General features: G+C 33.2%; 3 protein-coding genes and 1 pseudogene across 5 annotated transcripts; 1 reads left to right on the top strand and 3 right to left on the bottom strand.

Annotated features, from left to right (window-relative positions):
- Positions 1 to 1,752: 1,752 nt before the first annotated feature.
- Positions 1,753 to 11,103, top strand: LOC106772024 (serine/threonine-protein phosphatase 2A 65 kDa regulatory subunit A beta isoform-like). Of its 3 annotated transcripts, none has more exons than XM_014658150.2 (13): positions 1,753 to 1,900; positions 2,139 to 2,555; positions 2,857 to 3,103; positions 3,983 to 4,095; positions 5,602 to 5,681; positions 5,896 to 6,037; positions 6,121 to 6,201; positions 7,649 to 7,753; positions 7,864 to 8,046; positions 9,152 to 9,244; positions 9,887 to 10,026; positions 10,097 to 10,163; positions 10,689 to 11,103. In XM_014658150.2, exons 2-13 carry the CDS (start codon positions 2,163 to 2,165, stop codon positions 10,806 to 10,808), a joined length of 1,764 nt encoding a protein of 587 aa, XP_014513636.1. In that variant the 5' UTR covers positions 1,753 to 1,900; positions 2,139 to 2,162; the 3' UTR covers positions 10,809 to 11,103. The 3 variants fall into 3 exon arrangements, with proteins under 3 accessions (XP_014513636.1, XP_022638976.1, XP_022638974.1); XM_022783255.1 differs by having other exon boundaries at positions 1,900 to 2,036; XM_022783253.1 differs by lacking the exon at positions 1,753 to 1,900 and having other exon boundaries at positions 2,163 to 2,555; positions 10,689 to 10,826; positions 10,957 to 11,103.
- A 1,488-nt stretch (positions 11,104 to 12,591) lies between these two features.
- On the bottom strand, positions 12,592 to 15,206 carry LOC106760635 (lysine-specific histone demethylase 1 homolog 1). The gene has a single exon (XM_014644382.2). The coding sequence runs from the start codon at positions 15,077 to 15,079 to the stop codon at positions 12,764 to 12,766; it is 2,316 nt and encodes a 771-aa protein (XP_014499868.1). The 5' UTR covers positions 15,080 to 15,206; the 3' UTR covers positions 12,592 to 12,763.
- A 433-nt stretch (positions 15,207 to 15,639) lies between these two features.
- On the bottom strand, positions 15,640 to 19,426 carry LOC106773472 (aspartyl protease APCB1). The gene is made up of 9 exons (XM_014660181.2): positions 18,694 to 19,426; positions 17,850 to 17,967; positions 17,371 to 17,600; positions 17,031 to 17,270; positions 16,689 to 16,839; positions 16,505 to 16,590; positions 16,245 to 16,359; positions 16,088 to 16,160; positions 15,640 to 15,929 (listed from the first exon to the last, which is right to left on the bottom strand). Exons 1-9 carry the CDS (start codon positions 19,260 to 19,262, stop codon positions 15,796 to 15,798), a joined length of 1,716 nt encoding a protein of 571 aa, XP_014515667.1. The 5' UTR covers positions 19,263 to 19,426; the 3' UTR covers positions 15,640 to 15,795.
- A 1,448-nt stretch (positions 19,427 to 20,874) lies between these two features.
- LOC111240497 lies at positions 20,875 to 23,802 on the bottom strand (annotated as a pseudogene).
- Positions 23,803 to 26,724: the final 2,922 nt, after the last annotated feature.

Genomic DNA, 26,724 nt, shown 5'->3' with positions numbered 1-26,724 from the left:
TGTTTTCGTGTATATTCGAAATCTCTAATCTTTCTAATTATTTCATATAAACTTCTTTAGACAATTATCAATATAAGAAGACATTTTTTTTTTTATCAACGTTGAAAGGATCAATTAAAACTAGAGATAATAATACTCAAAATGTGCTAATTTTGAATATGAGAACAAATATTTTAGTGTAATTTATTTCATATGCTTGTGTATATTCCTATATTACTAATCTATCTTTGCATATCTCAACTCTACCATGTGTTTTATATTACATATACATTTATCGACATCCTAATCATTTTTTTCCAATCGGATAATCTACTAATTCTTTCAATTTATTTTATTTCAAGAATCTCATCTCCTCATTCATAAAAGCTTACACGTGGAGTTAACTAAAGCATTATAAACATTGTTAAAAACAAATAATTAACTTATGTAATATTTGAATTAAATAATTTTTTTTAATGTGATTACTCATAAGTATTTGATGTCATTGGTTAAATCAAAATCATAAATAGACATAAATTTTTTTCTAAAAACACACTTTGACATAATTTATATATATATATATATATATATATATATATATTAGATTATTTAACAAAAATATAAAATATTTTATTTTGATGTGGTTATGAATCTACAAACTCTTGCTTTCAACGTGGTTAAATTTTTCGCGTTATGTAATTGTTGATATGATAAAATTGTTACTTTATTCTCATATTTAAACTCATTAGTCCAAATATTTATTTAAAATGTTCAAATTATACTTTTTAGACAAAATAATCACTAAATTGTTTTATTTAATTTTTTAATCTTAAACAAATTAATTCTAAATAACACAAGCATAAAAAAGATATAAAAATACTCATGCAAACAACAAAAATTATCGTATGAAAATGTTAACTTCTATAATTATTATCAATATGAAAATTCTCTTTTTTACCCAATACATAAAAGTTAAGCTCAAACAATTATTACTTCAGTTCAAAATATTAATCCCTAACAGAAATAGAAATAAAAAAAAAATAATTGATTAAAATACTCTTGTTTCCAATTAGGATAATGATACTTAGATAATATTTTTATTGACAATATTTGAATATCATCTACGTATTCTGTGATAGTCTATAGTAGTATTTAGGATTAAATATGTTTTTAGTCCCTATACTTTGGGGCGATTTTGATTTTAGTCTCTCTTGGTATAATTTTCTTCTTCAACTTTAGAAAATTCTGGTTTTAGTCTTTTTTTATCAAATTTTTCTTAACTTTATTTACTGTTTCTGAAACCAGCCTTAATTTAAAAGAAGAACTAAAACCAAAATCGTCCCAAAATATAGGACTAAAAACATATTTAATCCTAGTATTTATAATTATTTTATTAAAATTTTGTACCAATTATCATTACAATTATTAGTCGTAAATTATTCTAAATTTTCATTCTTTTCAATTACTCGCAATAACAATAGAGTAAAAATTTGCTACAACTATAATAATATATATTATAATTCTTTTCGACGTATGGATTACTTTGTCTTTACAATCCAACCCAGGAATATCATTACAAAAAATAAATTTAAAAAGGAAACAATTTAAAAATTTTAAAACCTTTTTTTTACAATAGAAGAATTAATTGACAGTGCATATTATTTGTAGTTTGATTTCAATTATTCTAAAGAAGAAATCATATTTACGCTACAATCTTTTATAATATATATTTTTTTTTCATAATTATAAGAAGAAATTTGCAGCCAATGATGAACAATACAAGGAGAAGAAGCAGTTACACCCTCGAGAATGGTGAAATTCCAGGGAAAATTATAAAACCAATTTTCTCTCAATCCAAACGGCAGATCCGATCCGCGCTACATTCCCATTCCTCTCCGTCCTTCAACAAATCCCCTCTCAGGTGTCACAACATCACTTCTCTTTCTTCCCTCTCTCTCTCTCTGCCACAGCAGCACATTCATTCATTTTTTTTCTCATTTTTTTCTTCAATTTCTCTTCGAACTACGGCTCAATTGCTTTAGATCAAGCAGTGTATTGTAGATTTCTTGTTTCTCTCTCGCTCTTTCCTTTTGTCGTTTTGTGTTTTGAATTTTTGCTTAATTGAAATCGAGTGAATCGTTGATCTCCGATCCTTGCAGTTTTTGAGGATCCGGTGAAACCACATGGCGATGGTGGACCAGCCTCTGTATCCGATTGCCGTATTGATCGATGAGCTGAAGAACGAGGATATTCAGCTGCGGCTGAACTCGATCCGACGGCTCTCCACGATCGCGCGGGCGCTTGGCGAGGAGCGAACGCGGAAGGAGCTGATTCCGTTTCTCAGCGAGAATAACGACGACGACGATGAAGTCCTTCTCGCAATGGCTGAAGAATTGGGCGTGTTCATTCCCTACGTGGGAGGCGTGGAACACGCCAACGTGCTTCTTCCTCCGTTGGAGACGCTCTGCACGGTTGAGGAAACTTGCGTCAGAGACAAATCGGTGGAGTCGCTGTGTAGGATTGGGGCTCAGATGAAGGAGCAGGATTTGGTTGAACACTTCATTCCTTTAGTTAAGGTAGTACATATAGATAGTTGCACTGCGTTTTTATTCATCATTTTAGGTTTTGTTTGTATAAACTTCATTGTAAGTTCTTTGAAGTGAGTTTTCCATAAGCTATAAAATCAAATGATGCCGCTTAGGTTTCGGAGAAGTTAACGAAAATAATTTCTCTGAAAATTAAATGCATACGTTGATTTGAGCTTAGGCCTCAATTCATTTTACTCGCTCACGAGGAATTTATCTAAATAGGATTATATTATGAGTCTGATTGTGGTTTGAGTGGGTTTCATTGTTTTTGTTATTTTCATTGTTGTAGAGGCTGGCTGCTGGCGAGTGGTTCACAGCACGAGTTTCTTCTTGCGGCTTGTTCCATATTGCATACCCTAGTGCGCCGGAGGTGGTGAAGACTGAACTGAGAGCCATATATGGCCAACTCTGTCAAGATGATATGCCGATGGTTAGGAGATCTGCTGCTACAAACTTGGGAAAGTTTGCTGCCACCGTTGAAGCTCCTCACTTGAAATCAGACATCATGTCTGTGTTTGAGGATCTTACACAAGATGGTATGTGAAGATGATGCGGGGAATTCCAGCATCTCATCATTAATCTGTTATATAATAGTAGGATAGAGGAAACAGTTTTAGTGTTTGTAATTGTATATAGCTCAAAAATTTTGCTGCTTAGATGAGTTGAGGACCCACGTACTTTGTTAGCTGTGAATGACATTACTCAGGCTATCTGTTTCTTCTAGGGATTTATGTTTGTCTATAATAACCTTGTCTAGATTGGGAATTAGATATATTTAAGTTCACAAGATTAACAAAAAACAAACTGAAAGCAAAATAGATTGCATCTGATTAAGGTATTTTTGGAGTCGTAGACAAGTTTCAACTATTTCATGCGTGATGTTAATCTGAAAGGTATTCATGAAAGTAAAGACCCTAGAATACAAAAAATATTTTGTAACAGTCTAATGGTTCTCAACTTTTCATATTTGATCTCTGTTTATCTTAGTTTCCTCTTAGTCCAAAATCGTGGTATAAAAGGTGAAATATGTATGTTAACTGTTTATAAATAACTGCAGACACTTGCAGACTTTCACTGATTGCCTTTTGTTATTGATCTTTGCAATAAAAGGAACAGTGATAATATTTTTAATTAGGAAGACGCCAGATGGTGGAACTGTTCAAGTGAAATTCACATAACTGCTAGTCATGAATAGAACAATTGTATCATTCTTCCTTATAATATTATCAGGAACCTTGGCATACTGAAGTTTTTGTTTGAGTCAGTATATTAGACTGACTAATGGGAGAAATAAATACAGGTTTATTGCATTATGGTCATTTGTGGAATAGTTATTTTAGTCTATTTTTTAAGTTGATTGGTTGGATGGAGTTGCGTGTATTAACCAATGATTTCTTGACCCTTGTTCTTTTCAGATCAAGATTCTGTTCGGCTGCTTGCTGTTGAGGGTTGTGCAGCTCTAGGAAAATTGTTGGAGCCTCAGGATTGTGTGGCACATATTCTTCCTGTCATAGTCAATTTTTCTCAGGTTTGTTGACCAATAGTAATTCTATATATGTAGAGATATATCTTCCATAGCCATTTTGTGGCCAACACTTATCCAAGGGATGTCTTGAATTCGACATTTGGATTGCTTTAGTTAACTATATATGTAAGAGTATATCGATAGGCTGAATACAAGTTTAATTATTGGTCTGTCCCTTTCCAAACATATGTACACTATGCAAATAAATTTGTTTTGTTTCACAGGAAGAGTGCGTGAAAAATATTATCCGTTCAAATTTCTTTATTCTAATGTAAAGGATGTACGGGATGGAAAGCAAACACTTAACTGCAAAACTATTTATTTTTGGTGCTTTGTAATATTCTTTCAGACTTAAGTGACAACTTACTACACAGCCATAGTACAAACATGGGCTTCGTTTAGTGTTGCTGACATGATAATAAACAATAGAGGATGCACATCAAATAATACATAAGATTAGGAATTAAATTTAACTTTGTGAATAAGAGAAACTTGTCTCAATGTGGTTATAGTATATTATTTATGTGTAGTAAGCTAAGCTCTAGTTCCTAGTAGTAGTAAAATGTAGTACGAGACAGTGCAAAGGATACATTTACCCTCATAGCTCGAGCATGCTAAACACATGCTCAGTACTCTACTCTTAACAGAGAGAAAGCGAGGGTAGCACCTCTTAGAAAAAAAAATGTAGAATTACACCAAAGATAGTATGGTCATGTTGAAGAAGACCAATAGAAGCTGCAGAAATAGAGTTGATTAAATGGAGGACTGGCTATTAGTACAACGTAGAGGAAGAGCGAGAAAACTTCATAAACCATTAAAAATAATTTAGATCTAAATAACTTCTATAAAGACTCGATTTTGGACAGAACACAACGGTGTGGGAAAAGTATTTTGTTTTTGTTGAATAATATTATATGAAAGGATTCTTTATTTACCCTTGATAGCTACTTGTTTTCGGCATGATTGTGGCTTATTTATTACTTTTTGAAGCATACACTTGTGTAAATACAAATTATATTGAGCATCTAACCTGTATGAATATGATGCACTGTACCTAGATCTTTGTTGGTGGAAGAATGATAATCTTAAACTAATTCAAATTAAAAGGTTAAAGTTGGAAATGGACCTGCTAGGGTGATAACATTCCCCACACCACTTCATTAGCACATATTGAATTCGCATGACACGAGTTTGTTGACTTGTGAGTAGTAATGAATTGCATCAGGAGTTATTTGACAGTTGAATTAGTTTAATCCTGATGTAGGTCTCTAGAAGTTGTATTCTTTTATGGTTTTACTGTTAGTTAGTTGTATGCACGCTTTTCATATTTAGTAGTCCCATCCTTTTTCTCATTTTGAAGAACCTTTTTACGTGTTCTCAATATCAAAAGCCAAAAAACTAAATAAAAAATTAATTTGGTTTTTGCTGGCTTGTGTTGTTTCCAACTTTCTGAAGTGAATTTCTGTTTGTTTTTGTCACATTTACTTAGTTGAATTACTTCTTATACAGGACAAGTCATGGCGTGTTCGTTACATGGTTGCAAATCAACTATACGAGCTATGTGAAGCTGTTGGTCCTGATCCCACCAGGTAACCATTTATGTCTTCTATCTGAAAGTCCGTGTTACTAATCACTGAACATTTTTCATTTGGTTAAAAAAACTACTATGCTTCATGATTTAATGTATACAAGTTATGACCTCATGTTAATTTCTTTATAATCTATGACATTATTTAAAAAATTAAAACGTATTTGTTTCATAGATTCAAGTTGACTATTTATATAAATGTGATGCATTTGTAGGTCAGAATTGGTTCCTGCCTATGTTAGGCTGCTGCGTGATAATGAGGCTGAAGTACGTATTGCTGCTGCTGGGAAAGTAACTAAGTTCTCCCGCATTCTAAGTCCTGAACTTGCCATTCAGCATATTCTACCCTGTGTGAAGGTATACAGTTACCTTGGGTCTCTTATAGTTTTAAAATTTATGATAATAACTCAATTACAATCGATCAAGTTTACCTAATATAGGAGCTATCAAGCGATTCATCTCAACATGTTCGCTCTGCATTGGCTTCCGTTATAATGGGAATGGCACCAGTGTTGGGGAAGGTATGAGGCTTTCTCTAAGCTCTTAAATTATACAAACATAAAATTAGGACATTTACAAATGTGTCTACGGAAGTGTTTGAAAAGGGATAGAAAATCATACGACTTAGGTTATTATATGAATAGATGGTTTAGCATTTAAGGAAGTCTTTCCAAATGTGACTTAAGTATTTAATTGTTATGGGAGAGAAAAACGAGAGGTAATGTGAATGAATTCATGTGTCTTGATTATACAATGGAGGTTTTTATTTATAATTAAAGCCAGAGGCATATTGAGTAAGGGCTACAAAATTATACTGCTCATGATATCCCTAATTACTGTATTTTCATTTTTATACAATACATTAGATAATTACAAAATTCGTACCCATTTGCATCAATAGTTAAAAATGTTTTGTTATGCTTTTTTCTCATGGCAGATATGTTTTATCCTATTATAACTTGGGGCAATTGCCATATCTACCTTAATTCTATTAGAATATGATTTCGTGGTTTACTATATATTTAAATTGCCCTCACTAATCAATAAGTTGAATAAAGATTTTGAAAAAATAAAATTATTTTACATGTTAGAGTTATTACCATGAGATAAATTTATGCCCTTGATCTATTCACCATCTAACCTCAATCGCTTGGGCTATTGCTCAGATAACTCAATTTTATATACCTTTTTCTTGCATAGTTATTTTTGAGTTAGAATTTTGCTTTTGGGGGAAACTATCCTTTTTTAAATGTACAAATTAGTTTAAGATCATGGTTTGTTATTTATGCTTTTCTCTTTATCTTAATTCCCTTTTCATAAAAAATGGCAAGAATTATCTTTCGAATCAGATAATTCATTCAGGTCTTGATTTCTTTATTCCTTCTTGACTAATAGATTGATCACATTTCTATACAATATCATTACTTTTTTTATTGATATGAATGTTAAGAGTAGATTGTTTTTGTGCCTATGTATTGTTTCGTTCCCATTCACACTTTAAATTTTCTAGATCCTCCACCTATCACTTGCAGTGGCATTAAACATCAGGTTATATATTTATCACTATCCATAAACATATCATGCCGCATGAGGTGAAATAGGCATACTTTTGTATCTCTACAATACATGCCTTTGGCAGGATTTGGTCTATTTGCTTTCCAAACTTTGGCCATCCCCTTATAGAAAAAAAAAATTAGTTAATAATATTCTGGTCTGTACAAAATATAAAAAACTGAAAAGTGAAACCTTTACCTATTTTCTCCACTTTATTTTTGGACCTCTGCCTATTTTCTCCACTTTATTGTTTTTCATCTCCTCATACTAGCACGTTTGTTTCTGTTTACTAATACTCTGCTCTGTTGGGAAAAATATTTGATTTTATTCCTTAACTCTTGATACTGTTCCTAGCTAAAAGCAATTCAACTTACGTGCCTTCTTGCTTTTCCAATAATTATGTGGTGGTTGCAGGATGCAACAATTGAGCAACTCCTGCCTATTTTCCTTTCTCTTTTGAAAGACGAATTTCCTGATGTCAGACTAAATATTATCAGCAAGCTTGATCAAGTGAATCAGGTTTGTGGCTTAAAATTCAACGTTCTTTTAGATTGGCTATGTACGTTTCAAAATTATTATTTTTCATATACTACCTCTTAGAAGCTTGTAATTTTACACGTGGATTGCAGGTTATTGGTATCGATTTGTTATCTCAGTCTCTGTTGCCAGCTATTGTTGAGCTTGCCGAGGATCGGCACTGGAGAGTTCGACTTGCTATCATAGAATATATACCCTTATTGGCAAGCCAATTGGGTGTTGGGTTTTTTGATGATAAGCTCGGTGCTCTTTGCATGCAATGGCTAAAGGACAAGGTTTGTGAAGCAAGTGCAATTATTTTCAATTGGTTCTAATCTTACTTTTTATGTCTATTTTATGGAAAACAAGTTATTTTGTCTTGAGCTTTAGGAATGTTATTATAAATTTCTTATATATGTGTGTATTGTTTGGTAAACAAATGTTTAGTTTATGCAATATTTTGTATGTTTAAGCAAAAAAAAATGATAGAATTACATGTCTTTGGGAATTTGTGCGGCGCTGTTGGTGAAGATTAGGTTTGCTCAATGTGCTCCATTTTTGGTATATTTGGTTGGAAAGAAATGCCCAAAGGATTTGGGATAGGTTGTACACTTAACTTCTTTGTGGTCTAAAGGACTTTCTAGGAGAACTATTTTTTATACTTCTTCAGAGAGATTGATATGTATTGATACATGTTTCATGTTCTTGATTTTTATGTTTTCCTTTTGATCATTTTTTGGATTAGGTTTTTAGGATATCCTATCCTCTTGTAGTGAGTAGTACCTTCTGTCTTTCTTAAGAAGTTCTTTTGATAATCAAAATGATGGTGATAATAATAATAATAATGTGATTTTTTCTATAATTTTAAAGCTCGTTATTATCTTTAATACGTTACTTTTAAATAAACAAACAAGTCAGGTCAAACTCTACTACAGTGCTTGGCTTTTTTTATGGTGCTTATATCTGACATGTATTTGGAAACATGGCCTTTTCTTTTCACATGAAAAGGAAAAAGAAGAGAAATTGGTGTTACTTACATATCTTAATTTTAGAGGGCGAAAAGAATAAGCAAAAGTTAGTGTAAGTTATTTTATGTTTAATTTTCAATTTGATGGTGGTTTAGGATTGACTGTAGAAAGACCCAAAAGGAAAATACCACTTAATGTTTAATATAAAGATTACAAGTCTTATGTTTGATGGAAGGTTTAAACTGAATCTTTCATTCACCCAGTCGGTTATAAAAAAATATTCAAAACTCTTCTGGTCACGAAGACAACTATTCATTCCTTTTTACTAGGGGTAGGGGTGTTCAATTCCGTTCTGCTTCTTATTTTAGTATTTTTTATTATAGACTCGTTGTGTTATATTGAATTTCTTTAATGTATGTTCATGTATTTGTAGGTATACTCAATCCGTGATGCGGCCGCAAATAACATCAAACGCTTAGCAGAAGAATTTGGACCGGATTGGGCAATGCAACACATTATTCCCCAGGTTTGAAAACAGAAACTTAGTTTGTTAATCTACATTTTCAGTATGTTTTAGCTTGAACTACAGAAAAGGATTCCTACACCAGTGATATCATAGAACATCCTTAATGTTTACCTTGACTTGTAGGAATTCTATCTGCGGCCAATTTTGCTTAGGTTATGAAATTTGTTTAAAGATCAATTAAAATTAATATAGGTTTCTTGGTATTGACATCTTAGCATAAGCGGAAAGCCCGTAATCAACTATAGATTAATAAGAAAACAAAAAAATTGCAAGGTAATATTGATTTAGAAATAATGTTAATGGAAAAGTAAGCACACGATATCTAGAAATGAAACGAACTATTGGAATTGGTTTGCGAGCTGCAAAAGGAATTACACAGGGCTAAAAGGTTAAAGTGAAAAGAAAAGGGAAAGTCTTACATTCTTTAAAGGCATTGGGAGAAGGAAAACAAGGTTTATATCATTTAAAGAAACCCTAGATTTTGAATTGGGTTCGGTAGTGACTGGGGAAAGATTCTATTCTATCTACTTGTAGAATGTGTGCTGGAAATTTTGTTTCAGTAGACACTTTTCTTAGTACTTCAAGGATTAGAAAAATATGTCCTGAATGCTATTATCTAATGAACTACTGTATCCTTTGCAGGTTTTGGACATGGTTACTGATCCACACTATCTGTATCGGATGACGATCCTACAAGCAATTTCTCTACTGGCTCCTGTTTTGGGCTCGGAGATTACTTCTTCAAAACTTCTCCCTCTGGTCATTAATGCATCAAAAGATAGGTAAAATTGTGTAGTCCTTACTTCTTTTGTGTATCTCCCTTTGAGCCAATACTCATAACATGTCTTGCAGGGTACCTAATATCAAATTCAATGTAGCCAAAGTGTTGCAGTCTCTCATCCCAATTGTTGATCAGTCTGTAAGTAGCTTCCATTTAAAGTTTCATCTTTAACATGCCTCCATCACATGTTACTTGGACTACAATACCGTATGGATCTCTAAACTAAAAAATCTAGTATTTTGAAAATTAATCCGAGGAGAGCCATATTATGTGTTAATTTGGTTCAGAAATATTGAGGCCCAGATTAGTTTTTGTTGTAATTTATTTTATGCTACTTTGAATTGGTTGTTTCTTGACTTTATCACTATATAAAGAATTTCAAACTAATTATTTGTGGAAAATGCTTGGATTACAAAACTAGTTGGTTGAAAGCTAAGCTGACTGCTTGGTACTGGTAAATGGCAATGTTATCACTTGAAAATCTCTGTCCCAATTGTTCTCAATAGACTATAGTTTGTTTTTTTCAATAAAGCTTGTGACAGTGAGGAATGATATGAAATGCATTACTGTTTGATAGAAGACTGTTGGGTTGCCCTCTCCCAATGCATATTTTTTTTAGTGTCTCTTTAATTACTGATCGAAATTATCGTTTGAATAATGAAGGTCGTTGAGAATACCATTCGTCCCTGTCTGGTTGAGCTGAGTGAGGATCCAGATGTTGATGTTAGGTTTTTCGCCTCTCAAGCACTACAATCTAGTGATCAAGTCAAGATGTCTAGCTAGATCAGTCTGCCTGCTGTCGTTAGTTTTTCTTTCTTTTTCTTTTTATATAAGATTTACATTTTCTTGTGTAATTGGCAACACGCCAACTTGCTCAATCTTTTGTATCACATATCATTGTGGTGATCCTGCTTTGCTTTCATTTTATCAGTATTACCAGGTTCTTTGTAGTGAAGAAACATTGTCCGGAGGTGAGATCGGTTTTGATGACCACTAATTATGATTTACCAATGTGAACATATTTTGTATGAAATTTTGATTTACCAATACAATGAATATATTCATTATCTGCTTAAAATATGTCCATTCTAAAATATCAGTAGCTAATGTAAAAAAAGTGGGCAATTAGGTTTACATTTATTCGGTGACCATATAAACTTAAACTCTTAATTGGGTAGTTTTTTTTTTCTTGTAATTCACATTTCCTTTCTATGCTTTAATAATTTCCTATATAATTCCGCACAAAGATTTTAGATTCAGTGATTTAAATTTTTTGGATTGAGTGATTCATATTTTTCAAATCGTCCTATTTGAAAATAAAAAAAAAAAATTAGACATTGTGTTTTAGAGTGCATAAATATAAAATTATTAATTTTTAATAATTTATATGTATTTTCTAATCGTGTAATTTAGAATATATTTTAAATGTAGATATACATTTTGAATTATATTTTAGAATTCAAATATACATCATAGATAACATTAATACAAGATACATTGAAAAATTAAAGAAGTTCATGCAAGTATGAAATATTAATGGTAATCAAAATGTTAACTTAAACATGATAATAATTAAATAAAGTTGTCAAGTTTGAAAAATTAATATGAATACAAGATATAAGAAAAAAATTTACTTACACAAATAATATACAATTCTCGGTTTTTAAAATGATTATTTATTTGTTATATTTTTAACAAAAATAATTTATATATTTTTTAAACTTTTAAATATACAAACATTTCTCATACTCTAATAAACAAAACTTATTTTTTGTATTTTTTTAATAATATATACTCACTTTTCTTATTTTATTTATAAAAGAATTTTTATTTTAAAAATTATTTTTTATTTATATAATTTTATTCAAATCTTAGTCAGTATGACATTTTAAAGTATAACAAGAAAAGTAATCTCAATTTATTAAAATATATAAAAAAAATGATATTTATTTATCACAAAAGAAAAATGAGTAATTATTTAGAAACAAAAAAAGTTATGAAGGTATTGAAATGTATATTTTAAAATTAGAGACATCACACATGCACAACTATAGTAAGATATAGTTTGATTGATTGCTGATTTGTTGATGTGTCTCATAACTGAAAGCCATATTAATTAATGTCTGCTGTTCCTGTACATTAGGAGAGACGACAGTTACGTTTTACATCTCATTTCTCTTTTCTCAAGTTTTCAGTGTCAACTATTTTTTATCAGAACATAAAAGGGATACTAATTATTTTTAAATTAACAAACTCAGAATTTGAAATTATAATTTTAGATTAAATATTTTAAAAATAGTTTTTCAAACTTTTAATTTAAAACTTCAAATTGTTTAATAAAAAGAAGACTTCCAGAGAAAAAAATTTAAAAGACTATAATTATTATAAAATATAAAGGACAAAGTAATCATTTCAAAATAAATGACCTGTCCAAGAAGAAATCTAAGCCACCCTTTGGGGTATCATTGAATCTTTAATTCACTATTTGAACTAGTTCTTGAAGAGTTTTAGTAGTTACCAGACTCGACCTAACATTTTTACATTCAAAATCATAAAGAGAAAACAGTACTGCTAACTGCTTTTGTTCATTGTGGAACATCCTTGAAAAAAAGGTAACACGTGGAAAATTGGTCAGAATCTAATTAGATCTCTGAAGAATCTAAGTTTAATAATATAACAGGATCAAGGAAGTTCTATTCTCCATGATGCTGTTAAGAATCTGCTTTTCCAGCCGTAAGTCAATTTTCCACTGCATCAAAGTTGTGTCTAGACAGTTTTATGCTGCCAATAAGAGATTCAGCCGCACCACTTAAACCCTTCCTCCCAACTAAACTCACCCCGAAATTGCGGTTTAAAATTCTCATCCTGTTCTCATCCCCCTCCACCTGACTCAACTCAATGATCCTCTTCTTTGAGAGCAAGGCATAGAGATAAAGATTGCCAGCACCTCCAATCTTAACCCTCAGTAATGAACTGGAATCAAGATCTTTAAGTTTTGGATCATACAATGCAGAGAAGCTACCAAATGCCATATCAGGTTTCAAAAACAGTTTGTGCAAATCATCATCCTCCTGGATGTTACTTTTTGATGTGTCAGGTATGGAAGACCTCCTCTTTGCCACTCTCAAAATGTTTGCAGCCTCTCTCATTCCACTGAGAAACGCTCCATGCATAGTTGCAGGATATTGCTTGCTAGTTGCCTCTCCAGCAAAGAACACTCTTCCATTCCCAACACTCTCTGCAAGAATGTCATAGTCATCCCCTGAAGACCCAACAGCAACATAAGAGTAAGATCCGTAAGCAAAGTGATCCTTCCCCCACCGAGTACACACCGCCTGAACAGGTTCCGGAACAACAATCCCCTTTGGATTAAAAATATCCTTCAGAATGTCCAACACCCTTTTCACAGACTCCACCGGTGACATCATCTCAAACCTAATTGCAGCCTCCCCAGCAACAAGAGCCACCAGAAGCGGACCCCCAGACACCGAGGAGTAGCTATAGAACAAAAAAAACTCACCCCTCATACTCAAATCCTCAGTCAAATGACCAAAAGTATCAATGTCCCCGCCCCAGAAATTATATGGAAACAAAATTGCAACCTTGTTCAACAACCCAAACCCCAACCTACGAATAGCATCCTTCTTCCTCTGAGGAAGTTCAGGCACAAACTCAATATTCCCCTTCTTAAGCACCCCCAATGGCACTGTACAAAGCACCATATCCCCTCTGAACTCCATCCCACCAGCAGAAACCGCCACTCCATCACTCCCATACTTCACACACTCCACAGTCCTCCCATAGAAAATCGGCAGATCCTCTGCCAATGCGCGAACAAATGTCTCATTCCCCCCTGGAATGAAGCAATGATCACCCCCCATCTCATAGGGATCATCCTGATCCCAATACGCCATCGACAAGTTGGACATGAGAGTTGCATTCGCGTACTCCAAATTTGCAAGGTGCCAATTCAACAGCATCCTCTCCTCCTTATCCTCAGCGACCTTGTAAACCCTTCTGAAAGCCTCCAATGCCGTCCCCAATGGCACATCCACCGACTTCACCTCCTCAATCATCGCCTGTCTGAGCTTACAAACCCTCTCCAACAACTTGTTAAACGAAACCTCAACCCTAGAGTCAACTTCAGGGTCAACACTCCTACCATCAGGCAAATACAGAGGACAAATATCCCTAACCTTATGCAATGGCAAACCCAATTGCCTAGCAAGTACCCCAAGAGGGTTCCCATTTATACCAGTGAGGACACTCCCACCGAAATCTGCTGCAGCCTCAACACCATCACCACTCATCTTCTTTGTCTTGACCCTCCCGCCGGGTCGGGTCCTACCCTCCAAAATCACGACTTTAAACCCCATAAACACTAATTGTCTAGCTGCAACCAAACCCGCGAACCCAGCACCGATCACAATCACCGTTCCTCGATCAGACCCATCGAAAGGTTTCAGCTTTAGGGTTTTTATCTCTTGCGCGAGGCCGAAGTTAATGTAACCGTGCTCCAGGAGGAACCGGTACGCGGTTTCAACCAAACCCTTGTGCTCCGACCGGATTGACCGGAGGGCCCGGTCGTGGGTTAACCAGACAGAAACGTTGGACCGCCACCGCGCCAATATGTGGTTTCGGACGACGATGTAGTTCGATTGCTCGGAGCCACCGACGGTGGAAACCACGTTCGCTTCGATCTCTTCCTCGGTCAACGAGTCCACTGGGAACCCCACCGAGATCGCTATTAGGGCTTCCACGTCGCAGTCCTTGGCTACGTCGCTTCGGCGAGTGGAGGACGGAGCGTTGAGTTCCGTAAAGAACTTCTTGCGACGGCGACGTTTTCGCGGCGGTGGAACCGGGTCTTGTCGGGTCGTGGTGGAGTCTGGGGATTCCGGAACGGCGGGCTCGGGAGTCATTTGGGTGGGGAGGGAGGAGTCTGGGTCTTCGGAGGAGTTTTGGGGAGACATTGCGACGTCGTTTTCCGGCGATAAGGTTTGTGACGGTGGCGGTACCGGAGGATTCGGCGGCGGAGGCGGCGGCGGCTCCGTCATTGTTAGTGGTGGGTGCAGTCTGATCTTTCGCTCTCAATTTTGTTTTTGGCAGGTTTGGATAAAGAAGACTATTTATTATTTTCCTTCTTCTAGTATCTGACCCGTATATACACTAAATAATAAATTATATATCTCTTACTTTTTCTGTAATTTCCATTTTTATATTTTTAAATTATAAATTTGGTCTATACTATAACTGCTTACATTATTTCAGTTAAGAACTTTTTTATATACTTTAAGTATTTTTCATTCGGTTTTATATTTTCATTAATCTTATAATTTTATAGAAGACCCTTTTTTTAATTATCCTTTCTATTGATTACTTTTCTATTAAAGTATCTTAAATTACTTTAATTTACAAGCAGTAAACACTATATTTCGTCTCTTCCTCTTTTCCATGAAAATTTTAAAAAAATAGACTTTAATTTTAAATATTAAAACTACACTATCAATGTCCTCTCTCCATCCATCAACTACTTAAAAGTTTTGAAAAAAAAAAAAATAGTTATATGAATCTTATATTTAGAAAAAAAAAAAAGGATATAATAGTGAAATAGTGATTGGAGTATAAAATAAGCTATTATATCCATTACTCTTCTAAGTTCCTATATTTTGTGTGTAACTCTACATTGGCTGTTTTATTCGTGGATGCCATCTTAGATTTTAGCATGAAAGGATCTAAATAATACAAGTTATATTGTTTTCCTTAGAGTGAATTATAGCATGGTATCAGGGATAAAACTGTTTTTCTTTCTCAATCTTCTGCTTGACATGTCACAGTCTGCTCGCTTCCAACCAATTTTCTGCTTTGCATTATCATACACAACTAAGTATCCTCTGAATGAAATGTCTGCAAAAATCACCCCAGTTGAGTTATTCATCATCAAACACATTAAACACAAATATACAAAGATTATAAGCTAAGTCAAGTAGTGTAAGATAAATTGGAGATATTAAAAAAATAGAAATTATTTGTAAGCTTTCAGGTTTTCATAAGGATGAGAGTACCTCCAAGAATAATTGAGGATCCATCGTTTACATCACTACCATCAAGGATACCCAAGCACACATTCCCTTTGTTCTGCAGCAAAAAGGTAGTTTTTTAGAATGAATGACAGTAACTAAATCAGTTGGAACAAAAGTTGTAATAGAAAGATAGGATTACACTAATGATCAAGTAACCCTCTGGAGGTATATGAAAAATTGTGGACAAAATCCACCACTTGTTTCCAAACCGAAGAGTTAAGGTCTTGAAGTAATCCTTGACATCTTTGACAGATCTGCATTCATGTAACATGGATTTTAGAACTAAATAGTGTCATTTCACCTTGTGTAATTACTGCTTTACAAATTAAGTTACTTTAGTTATTATAAAAATAACATTACAAATGCAAAAAATAATTGCACATTGAGTAGTTTATCTACTTGATTGGGAAATTTGCTTGCCAGCAAATGGGTAAAGTAGTATCTGAATCATCTTGAACGAGTTTCAACCCAGAAACTTCATTAAGCTGCACCAATACGTATAAGTAATGAATTTGTGGTGTTCATGAACAGACTCAAGAAAAATTTACAAAATGGTTCCAGATTGATAAATGTAAAAACTCACAGAAGCAACAAGATCCAAGTATGCTTCTTTTGGGAAATATGTATAAGAACTGCCACTATCAAAAACCACCTTTCCTACTTTGCTTTGGCCATCAAAACTGAGTTGCCGATTTCCATAATTTATTCCAAAAATCTCAGTTTGGTATAAATCCCTGTAGATTAGAGTGCATTCCACACGAGAAGAATCAGAGCAAACATCAGAATAGTACTCGGCATCAGGAAAAACACAGTTTCAGAATACATAAAAACATTTTCAAATGAAAACAGTTTCACAAAAGAAAATCAAACTCGCTTCATAATTAAATGGGAATAATCACATTCTTAATTAAGAAATCATACTCACGTAGTAAGGGTATAGGCCATTGGTACCCAAGTCATACCCCAATATGGCAAGAAATCATCACCCAAAAACATGTAACCTCCACCGACTTCATCATTGCTCAAGCAATGACCAACCACATTCTTAATAAGCCCTTTACTTGCTAACTGGTTAGGTAGGCTCACTTTTGCCCTGCTCAGTCCCATGATTCCATCTGTCTTTGCCAATGTGTTCAAAAGTAAGCCTTCTTGATCATATCCACACCTTAATAAAAAAGTATAGCATTGAATGGATCATCAATTTCTTACAATACATTATTGCCAAAAGAAAAAGGTAGAGCTGCAAAAAAAGAAGGGATTCATACCCAAAAACAAAATTTAGCTTGATTTTGGATCCATTTTTAGATACAAGATGAAGATCGTCTCTAATAAGAACTCCCAAGGAAAAACTCCTATCTGCATATTCAATTTCATAGTCACACTGTTGCAAACTTTCGTGATGCCCATTCTTCTGATTTTTCTGAACATCCAAGCAGAGAGAGTCCATGGATGATACTACATCGGATCTTGTGGGCTTGTATAGGGCATGAGCTCCCTGTATTAATTTTATACTTCAAGTAAATACAGTTTTCCAATCACAAAAATCCACCAAGGCAAAATTTCATAAACATCTACTATCTAAGTTATACATCTATGCTCTATAGTTCTGTTGTTGAGAGACATTTTCTACCTTATCAGCTTACTTTGACACAGGAACATACATAAAAAATGGCAACAGGTGCTATATAAATATTTCACACATCTACCTGAGGTGAATTGATATTTGATTAATAACAAAGTATACCTTTCCACAACTTGTGCAAGGAGCATCACACTGCATCCAGGTTAAGTCACTCCCTGTATCCACATCAAGAAAATAACTTCTTGGAGGATTTCCAACACGTAAAATAGTGAAATACAATCTGCAAGGAAGAACATGTTGCTAAGTCATCACATCAGAGAAGGAGTTACCAAAAATCACTAGTTCCTGGCTTATCATACAATTGCCCTATTCTTGTTTATACGCTAACTAAATATTATTATTGCATACAAATAGCTCGGATGTGCCATTATAATAAGGTCCACAAGAAAAAAAGGGCAGATAAATATCAAACACTGAGACCCCTACCAATTTTAACAATGACAAAAGCATACATCTATATTTGATCTCTTTTACCTAAAAGCATCCAATCTGCCCTATGTACATTTGATAACATGTATCTTTACACCAGCATTGTATTGCCTTTCACCAAATACGCACATACACAACGTATAATAATACATTTCTTCTCTCCGAATTTGACCTATGCCTCTCTTTTCATCTCGTCCTTTAACGAGCTCTTGCATTCTGAATACAGTTGGTAATGAATATGCAAAAGGACAAAAGGAAATGTACTACTATAATAATGGGAGTTAAAGAAATTAATGGCTAAAAACCATTTTTCTTTCTTTCTGAATTTTATAACAGTAGTAGTGTAATTACAGAAACACTGTTGCTGATGCAGTTGCAATTAAAGCTGAAGCAGAGCTTCTATATTAATTATTAAACCACTAAGTAAAAAAGAAACTTTTAAATTCTTCAATTTTACTTTTGTTGTTCTTCGTAAACCCAACAATGAAATCAGGAAAAGCAACGATTTTGATCATACCCGTCCGGAAAAACATTGCCACTGACAGGAAAAACCGAAGAAGAGTCAACGGCAACAACCTCAGAACCAACCCTATTTTTTGTTTGTGTCAAAATCTTTTCTTTATGAACAAGCTTCCCCAATTGGAGCTTCATGTTCTTCTGCCCCAAAACACCAAATTTAGGATACAGAGGGAAAAAATATGATCCGGGTTTGGCATCATCATCACCATCATTCTTGGGGCCACTCAGTTCCAGAGTGGTGGTTGAAGAAACAGAACCATAGAGAAAGAGAGCAAAAAGAAGAGCACCAAAGAAGGAGAAAAGCTTCACTGGGGTGGCGTGGAAGAGTGTTCTGAGTGAAAAACTAAGCTGAGTATTAGATGGGTTTGAGTGAAGGGAAGGATCAGTATTGTTGTGATCATTGAGGTTTGTTAGGTTTTGGCCAGGTTGTTGAAGAAGTGAGGGTTGAGGAGAAGAAGGGTCAGAGAAAGTAATAGCAGTGATGGTTTTTCCCAAAGAAGGGTTATCTGGGGGTGGAAGGGAGATTATAACAACACCTTTGATCTGAGGAAAGTGATCATCTTCCATCTCAGCAGCAGCAGAAGAAGATGAAGAGAGAGGTAAGAGATGAATGAAAAATGTGTGTAGCTATACCAAGCAGTCTTTAGTCTACTCTGTCATATGATATCAGACAGGACTTGGTCAATCGATAGTTACTCTTATCTTAGCAGCAGAAAACGTGTTCAGTACTCTGTTTACTCAGAAGAAGGTTCCTTCCAAGCACCAAGAAATAACCACCTTAGAAAAATGTTGCTGTAATTGTTGTCTCAGAATTTTTTATTGTTTTTATTCAAAGTATTACTCTGTTTTGTTTTGTTTTTATCACTTTGAAAATATTTTTGTAGGTCTGGTTGTGGTTAAACTCTTTCTTATTTAGCTGTCCAATTTTTTAATCTCTTTAACTCAAATATTTGAATGTCATAATTGTATTATTTTAATTTCTAAAATAAAATATATCGGTAATCATAAGACCTCCTTCTTAGAATATAACATCAAATATGAAACTTTAAATTATAAAATAAAAAAATATTTTTATATTTTGAAAACATTAACAACAACGAGGATTTTGTGTAATAATTTTTGCAATAGAGATTGTGTTAAAATATATTAAAAGATTAAAATTATACTTTTAGATATAAATGACTCGTCTTGATAAAATGTGTATTTAAATAATTAAAATTAGAATTAAGAAAATAAAACGTCCTTTTAAGTATATTTTACATACAGTGTTTTTTAATCCATGAGAACTTTTATGTTTTAATCCATTCATACTCTTGAGAGGACCTTTTCCTGCTTTTGATTGATCTGTCTGGTCTACGATTTCTGCTTATTCCTAACCAGCACATACACAGTAATAAGTCCATACTAGACATATGCTCTGTCAATACAAAATTATACAATTCCCAAAATCAACAAAATTAAAAAAATATAAGTTTTCTGGTGTGAGAGTTTCTACGGTTCCTTGCAATGTAAAATCCATTAGATAACAGAAATTAAGATTTAGAATTTTCAACCATTGCTATTGATGGGAAACAGAAATGGGAGAAGCTAATTGCAGTAGTTCTTGGGCTAAACTGCAGTAGTTAAAAGGTGCATCAGTAAGGTCAACATATGCCTTTGAAATGGTGAATAGTAAGGTCAACATTTAGTAGCCTCATATTGGCTCTCATATCACTGCTAGGGATAGGTTGAACTCATTCTAAGATGGAAAATTTTTCATAAAAACCAAAATGTGATAACCAACAAGACTTGGGATCATACAGTTTATACCCTCCAATAGAGTGATAACCCACCAGGTTACAACAAGTACAAACTACTTCTAGTATACAATAAGTATTATTAACCACTCTTTATTAAAACATTAGTCAATCAGACTAGACGAGTTTAATTGTCTAAAATCTTTAACTTCATTGAGTTAATCAATATATATGTTTGAATTAACTTCTAAATATAAACACAACAAGTGCTTAGTTCTTACAAGACATTGTAATAATTCCCTTAAAGAGTATATAAAAATAATACAATGTTTTCAAATATTTGTTTTATAAATACATCTTGTCATGTTGTTTTCATATAAGCAATATGTTTATATTCCTCCACTTTTTCAGGCAGGTAAGTTAAAATAAATCTATTTTACAATTCCAAAACCACAAACAGAAAATCTATATTCTCACATTCTCAGGACAAACAATTATAGTTACACTTAAACCATTGAATGGATGAAATACTCAATCACTCAAATCCAAAAACAAAATCATTGTTCAAATTATTTTATCATATTGTAAAATATGCCACATGTCTCAAATTGAAACTGAAATCAACCCTNTCTTAACCTAAATGGCGAGTCGATAAGCTGGTATAGTGAGCAAATGTTTCTTTCTTGGTGTGGAGAGTCCAAATATCTCTTCCATGTCTAACTCATCACAACACGTGCCCAATGGAAGCTCCCAATCGAAACAATGCACCAATTCAGCCAAAACAAGACTAATAGTGGTTAAACCTAAATGTATCCCAGGACACCCTCTTCGACCCGACCCAAATGGTAAAAACCGAAAGTCCTTTCCACGAACATCTACGTTGTTATTTTCAAACCTTGTAGGGTCGAAAATCTCAGCCTTGTCCCAAACTTTAGGATCTCGACCTATAGCCCAAGCATTCACCATAACTCTTGTTTTTTTCTTTACCAAATAACCATCAATAGTTACATCTTCTCTACACTCACGAGGTAATAGCAAAGGTGCAGTCGGGTGTAACCTTAGTGTTTCCTTCACCACCATGTTCAAATAAGACAACTTTTCTAAGTCATTTTCCTCCACGTGTGTGTTCATTCCGACCACATGTTCTAGCTCCTGTTGAAGTCTCTTCATGACAGTTGGGTGCCTCAAGAGTTGTGACATGGCTCATTCTACAGTTGTGGAAGAGGTGTCTAATCCTGCAATTATCATGTCTATTATGATACCTTTTACGTTTGTTCTATCAATGACGTCTTCGTTATTCTGAACATCGTCGGGTTGGTGCATGAGTGACAACAAAATATCCACAAAGTCCATGTTGCGATTTTGATCTTCGTCATATGGATTATTTTCGTGTTCTTGGATTATTTGTTCCAATAGCTCATCAAATGAATTTGATGCTTTCTTTAATCTTTTTGTTATTTCCTGCACAATTGTTGCATGTATAAGAAATAAATAAACCTTAACATCATTGTTTCTAAAACACATTAGTTACTAAAATAATAATTTATGTAATTGTAAAGTTGAATATAGAAAAAGAAAAAGATAGGTGTGAATTAATCATGATTTATGCCAAACTTTAATAGTTTTAATGATTATATTATCTTAAAATTGAACTGTCAAATGGTTAGTGAAACGTAAAATGATAATTTCTCAAATGTTTCATGTGTGTAAAACAAAAGTAACAAGAAATATAATTTTATATCCAATAAATTTTTTTACATTCACTTTATATTTATTATTTTATTTTTTATGTTTTTGAAAATGAAAAAAATTATTTGTTTAATAATCATACAATCCTAAAAGTGAATTGTAAATTGGTTGGTATTTGGTGGGTGTGAAAAGATATTGCTCATAATATTCTTTTGTACGGATATGAGCGACAAACTTTTTGGTTTGTTTATTAATGGAGTTAGATAATTTCATTCAATAATAAAAAATATGATCACCTAAGTAAAATAAACACTAGCATGAACAAGGTATAAACAATTTTTTGTGAACTACACTAGACAAAAAATATATGAAACAATAACTAGAGCAGTAAACGCAAATAATAATATTTTCTATTAGAACTAAAACACTTGCTTAATGCTTCTAGTAATAAACATAAATGATAAATATAATAAATGAAAACGGTTTAAAGTTTGTATTAAAATGCACCAAAGAAAAGTCTCTCTACACCAATTAATATATTCTAGTAATATATATTAAAATATATTCTATTAACATTTTAAATGTCGTAAGTTTATAGTAGAACATGTAATTTAATTTATTATGGTGTTACATATCGTGGTTTATAGTTGGTGGGTGGGACAGAGAGAAATTAGATAAAAGAAACGTAAGGTTGAAGATTTTGTAGAAAATCGATGAAGATGATAGGAATGAAGATTATAATGTTAATATAGATTTTTTATAATATTTTTACACAATATACATGCTATTTTTTTTATTGATTTATTAAAATATTTTTTCTAATATATAATTAATGAGTTATGATACTAAAACTGAGTTTTTTATAGGTTTATTCATCATTTGGCTGCATACATTATTGCACCAGTTCATCATATGTTATGAAACAAGTTATATATAGCTGCAAGATATGTGATTGAATTTGATACCTGAGGATCAAACACTCCTAACCAGGGCATGTAATCTGCAAGATTGAATAGTCCAATCAAGTTCAACACTTCATGAACCAGCAATTTTAAGTTAAACCTATCATCTTTGGCACTCCCCAACACCATTTTGAACACGATGTTCTCCATAAGCTCTCCCAGCAACTGACTGAGATCGACAACCTCAGCTGATGCTGCAGAATTTTTCAGCGACTTCACCAACACTCCCAGCTCTTTTCTCCTCAGAGGAGCAAACATCTCAACCTTTGAGGCACTCAGAAGCTGCAGAGTGCACACTTTCCTGGCGTTGCGCCAGTATGCACCATACTCAGAAAAAGTCATACCCTTGCTGTCATAAAAAAGAAGTGCTGTGGCTTGGGTTTTGGGTCTTCTGGCAAAAACAACATCATGGGTTTTCAGGAACAGTTCTGCAGTTTGTGGGGAAGAAACAACTATGGCTGGGATCTGCCCTAGCTTTAAGGACATTATGGGACCATATTTTGTGGCAAGAGATTGAAGGGTTCGATGTGGGAGTTTTCCTAGCATATGAAGGTTACCAATAATTGGCAAGGGTTTGGGACCTGGTGCACTTCTCCCATCATGTTTGTTTTGAAACACGAAAACAATGAATGACAGTACGATGAAGAGGATAGCTACTGCTTCAAGCAACATTTCTTAATCGTTTATTTGCTTTATGAGAAGTAAGATATGAGTTAGGGTATTTATAGACCACAATGTTATTTGATGAATATATATAAACCTAATACACTATTATGATAAGAAAGTTCTGGTTGATATAAAAATATGTAGTTTTTAATAATAATTCTTGTAAAGAGTACTAAAGGATATTTTTCTCCACATAAAAACAACATGCTAATAAATAGATAATATCCTTGTAGGAAGAAAAAAAATATTAATTCATATTAAACTAAAAGGATAACCATGATCTTTCCATTTACGATAAAATAATTAAATGTAAAGAAATAAAGTCAACTATATAAGGTCATACAAATTCAATTTTTTTTATGCTTACTCCTGACCCTTCACGTGAAATTTGTCCACTCCAAGACAAAATGTTCCAACTTTTTAGAAATAAATAAATTAAATTGAATATTAAAAAAAAAAATACTCTAGCAGTATTAAATTGAATATTTTAACAATCTTATTTCACCAAATATAACTTATATGCAATTAAAAAGTTAAACTCACTGACCGGTATTTTTGCAAGGATGAATGATTCTAATTTTTAAACAAAATATGTAGCTGTCGTATCGAAAATTAACTATAATTGAGGATAAGTCGTCAAAAAAAGTATTGTTAAAAAAACTTTTTTTTTTCTAGAATTGATTAACTAGTATTGCTATGACTTGAACTTTAAAACACAACACTTGGATGTGATTTTTGGATAGACCTAAAAGAATGACATGCTATATAATCTTTATTGTTAAATAATCAATATTTAAACAATATAATGGTTGGAATATCTCATAGCAGCAGAAAACAACAAAGATTTGCTACATCGTACAGTCTGACACAAGCACATGGCCTTAAGAGCAATTCATATAAAAAGAAAAATATTTTTTAATTCTTCTATCTATTAGAAAGAACCGTGAGGTCCATTTTCTCAATTTATAACAATAGGAAAATGATATATGAACAACAACTTTTGACAACATTTTGACACGGGATACGTGTCAAAATGTAAATGGTCCACGTGGAAAAAAAAATTAAAAATAAGAATGATGTGGAATTAGAATTGGGGAAAAGCTTGAAAATGGGGAAGTTCATTTTCACATTTCAGAATTTGAATATGAGACAAGATGAGAGATAACCCAAGCTTAGAGAGAGAAAGTAAACCATAGAGTGAGTCTCGTTCCCTCCCACCCAGCCAACCTGCCTCTTCCAACAAATGTGTCGATGCAAGCGTGGTCTGTCAGAGTTCCGCGTGACGAAGTGGTGTTCGTTCCGGTGACCCGCGACGTTGCAAGCTTTGATTGGAACCGCCACCAACATTAAAGGTTGGTTTAGTTTGTTTAAATTTGTTAGGGCATTTATGTGTTGTTGTGTTTTTTGGACATTTTTCAAAGTATGGTTTAGTGTGGGTTGAAATTGTGTAGAAGATTTAGTGGTTCGTGACGTTTTTAGGTGGAAAGTATGAAGTTTTTTTCTAATTTTTTTGACCATTTACTGGTTTAGTTCTTTCGACACAATTATTATGCCATTTATATACAATTTCATGTCCAAGGAACCATTTTTTGTAAAAACTCATGGTGCAGAAACTATAGTGGTAGCAAAGGAAAAATAAGTGGGGACTTCATGCAAATGTTTTGCACAACCAGGTCAACTACGTTGCAGGTACAACACTTGCACACTCCAAGCCAACCAAACTTATAAGTTTTTAATGTTTATTTCTGCAAATAAAAAATTTTATTGTTTCATTGATATGTTAAATAACATTATTTGTATGTTGGACTTTGTTTGATGTAGATATGATTGTGGAGTTATTGTTTTGAAATTTATGGAATTGTGGGATGGTGTTGAGAAATACGAAGGCAACACAATGCCCACTTAAAGAACTGTAAGTTATACAAATTTTCATTATTGGGAGCTTTGATAGAAGATGTTGCATTTTATTGATATGTTGTGCATTTATCTCTTTGCAGGAGGAACTGCAACAGGTTAGGGAGAAGTGTGTCTGTGATTGGATCTTGGATGTGGACAATGTGCGGAGGGATGAAGTGTTGCAAGATTTAGGCCTTATGTAGATGTTGTTGAATAAGGATTTTTGCAATGCGATTGATGTTTTGCTTACAATATGTATTGATGTTGATTGTACATATTTGTTCTTAAGAATGTTGAAAGAAAAGTAGTTGTTACATTTATTGTTAATGAAATTTGAAAATTAGAATGATCAATGTTTAAAATGTTTGCACTGCAGTCGCACTAAATTTGGTTGTCAAGATTTATGAAATATTGTATATACATGGTTCTATGTAGAAAGAATAATGAAAATAAATTGGCTTAAGTGGTAATGACGAAAAGAAATTAGGCACACCAAAATGAGTTCCATGTACATAGTTGACCTTCCTATACAAAAAGTTCAACTAAATACCCACTTATATTACTTTTGGTACCAGTTCTGTTCNTGTACCNTGACTCTTAGTAATTATGCTTCCTTTGCCACTTATTTGTTCATAAATTGTATAAAAATTGGTTCCAAATTACTTATAATTGGAAAAAACTATGAGAAAGAAATTAGGCACTCCAAAATGAGTTTCATNTACATAGTTGACCTTCCTNTNCAAAACGTTCAACCAAAGTACGCACTTATTTTGCCTTTGGTACCAGTTCTATTNCTGCACCATGACTCTTATTAATTATGCTTCCTTTGCCACNTTTTTGTTCATAAATTGTAAAAAAATTGGTTCCAAATTACTTATAATCGGAAAAAATGATGAGAAAGAAATTAGGGACTCCAAAATGAGTTTCATGTACATAGTTGACCTTCCTGTGCAAAAAGTTCAACCGAAGTACCCACTTATTTTGTCTTTGGTACCAGTTCTGTTCCTACACTATGACTCTTAGTAATTATGCTTCCTTTGCCACGTTTTTGTTCATAAATTGTATAAAAATTGGTTCCAA

This window comes from Vigna radiata, chromosome 1 (assembly GCF_000741045.1).
Source record: "Vigna radiata var. radiata cultivar VC1973A chromosome 1, Vradiata_ver6, whole genome shotgun sequence".
NCBI lineage: Eukaryota > Viridiplantae > Streptophyta > Magnoliopsida > Fabales > Fabaceae > Vigna > Vigna radiata.
Note: the sequence above shows the minus strand (reverse complement) of the source record. Positions and strands in the feature narration are given on the sequence as shown.

What these genes read in the sequence shown, in the direction of transcription:
- LOC106772024 (XM_014658150.2), top strand. Translation starts at nt 2,163, where the DNA reads ATGGCGATGGTGGACCAGCCTCTGTATCCGATTGCCGTATTGATCGAT. An exon ending in ATATTCTACCCTGTGTGAAG is followed by an intron (nt 6,038 to 6,120) that starts GTATACAGTTAC and finishes TACCTAATATAG; the next exon opens with GAGCTATCAAGCGATTCATC. An exon ending in ATTAATGCATCAAAAGATAG is followed by an intron (nt 10,027 to 10,096) that starts GTAAAATTGTGT and finishes CATGTCTTGCAG; the next exon opens with GGTACCTAATATCAAATTCA.
- LOC106760635 (XM_014644382.2), bottom strand. Translation starts at nt 15,079, where the DNA reads ATGACGGAGCCGCCGCCGCCTCCGCCGCCGAATCCTCCGGTACCGCCA.
- LOC106773472 (XM_014660181.2), bottom strand. Translation starts at nt 19,262, where the DNA reads ATGGAAGATGATCACTTTCCTCAGATCAAAGGTGTTGTTATAATCTCC. An exon ending in GGCAATGTTTTTCCGGACGG is followed by an intron (nt 17,968 to 18,693) that starts GTATGATCAAAA and finishes TCTTCCTTGCAG; the next exon opens with ATTGTATTTCACTATTTTAC. An exon ending in CTTGCACAAGTTGTGGAAAG is followed by an intron (nt 17,601 to 17,849) that starts GTATACTTTGTT and finishes AAATTAATACAG; the next exon opens with GGAGCTCATGCCCTATACAA.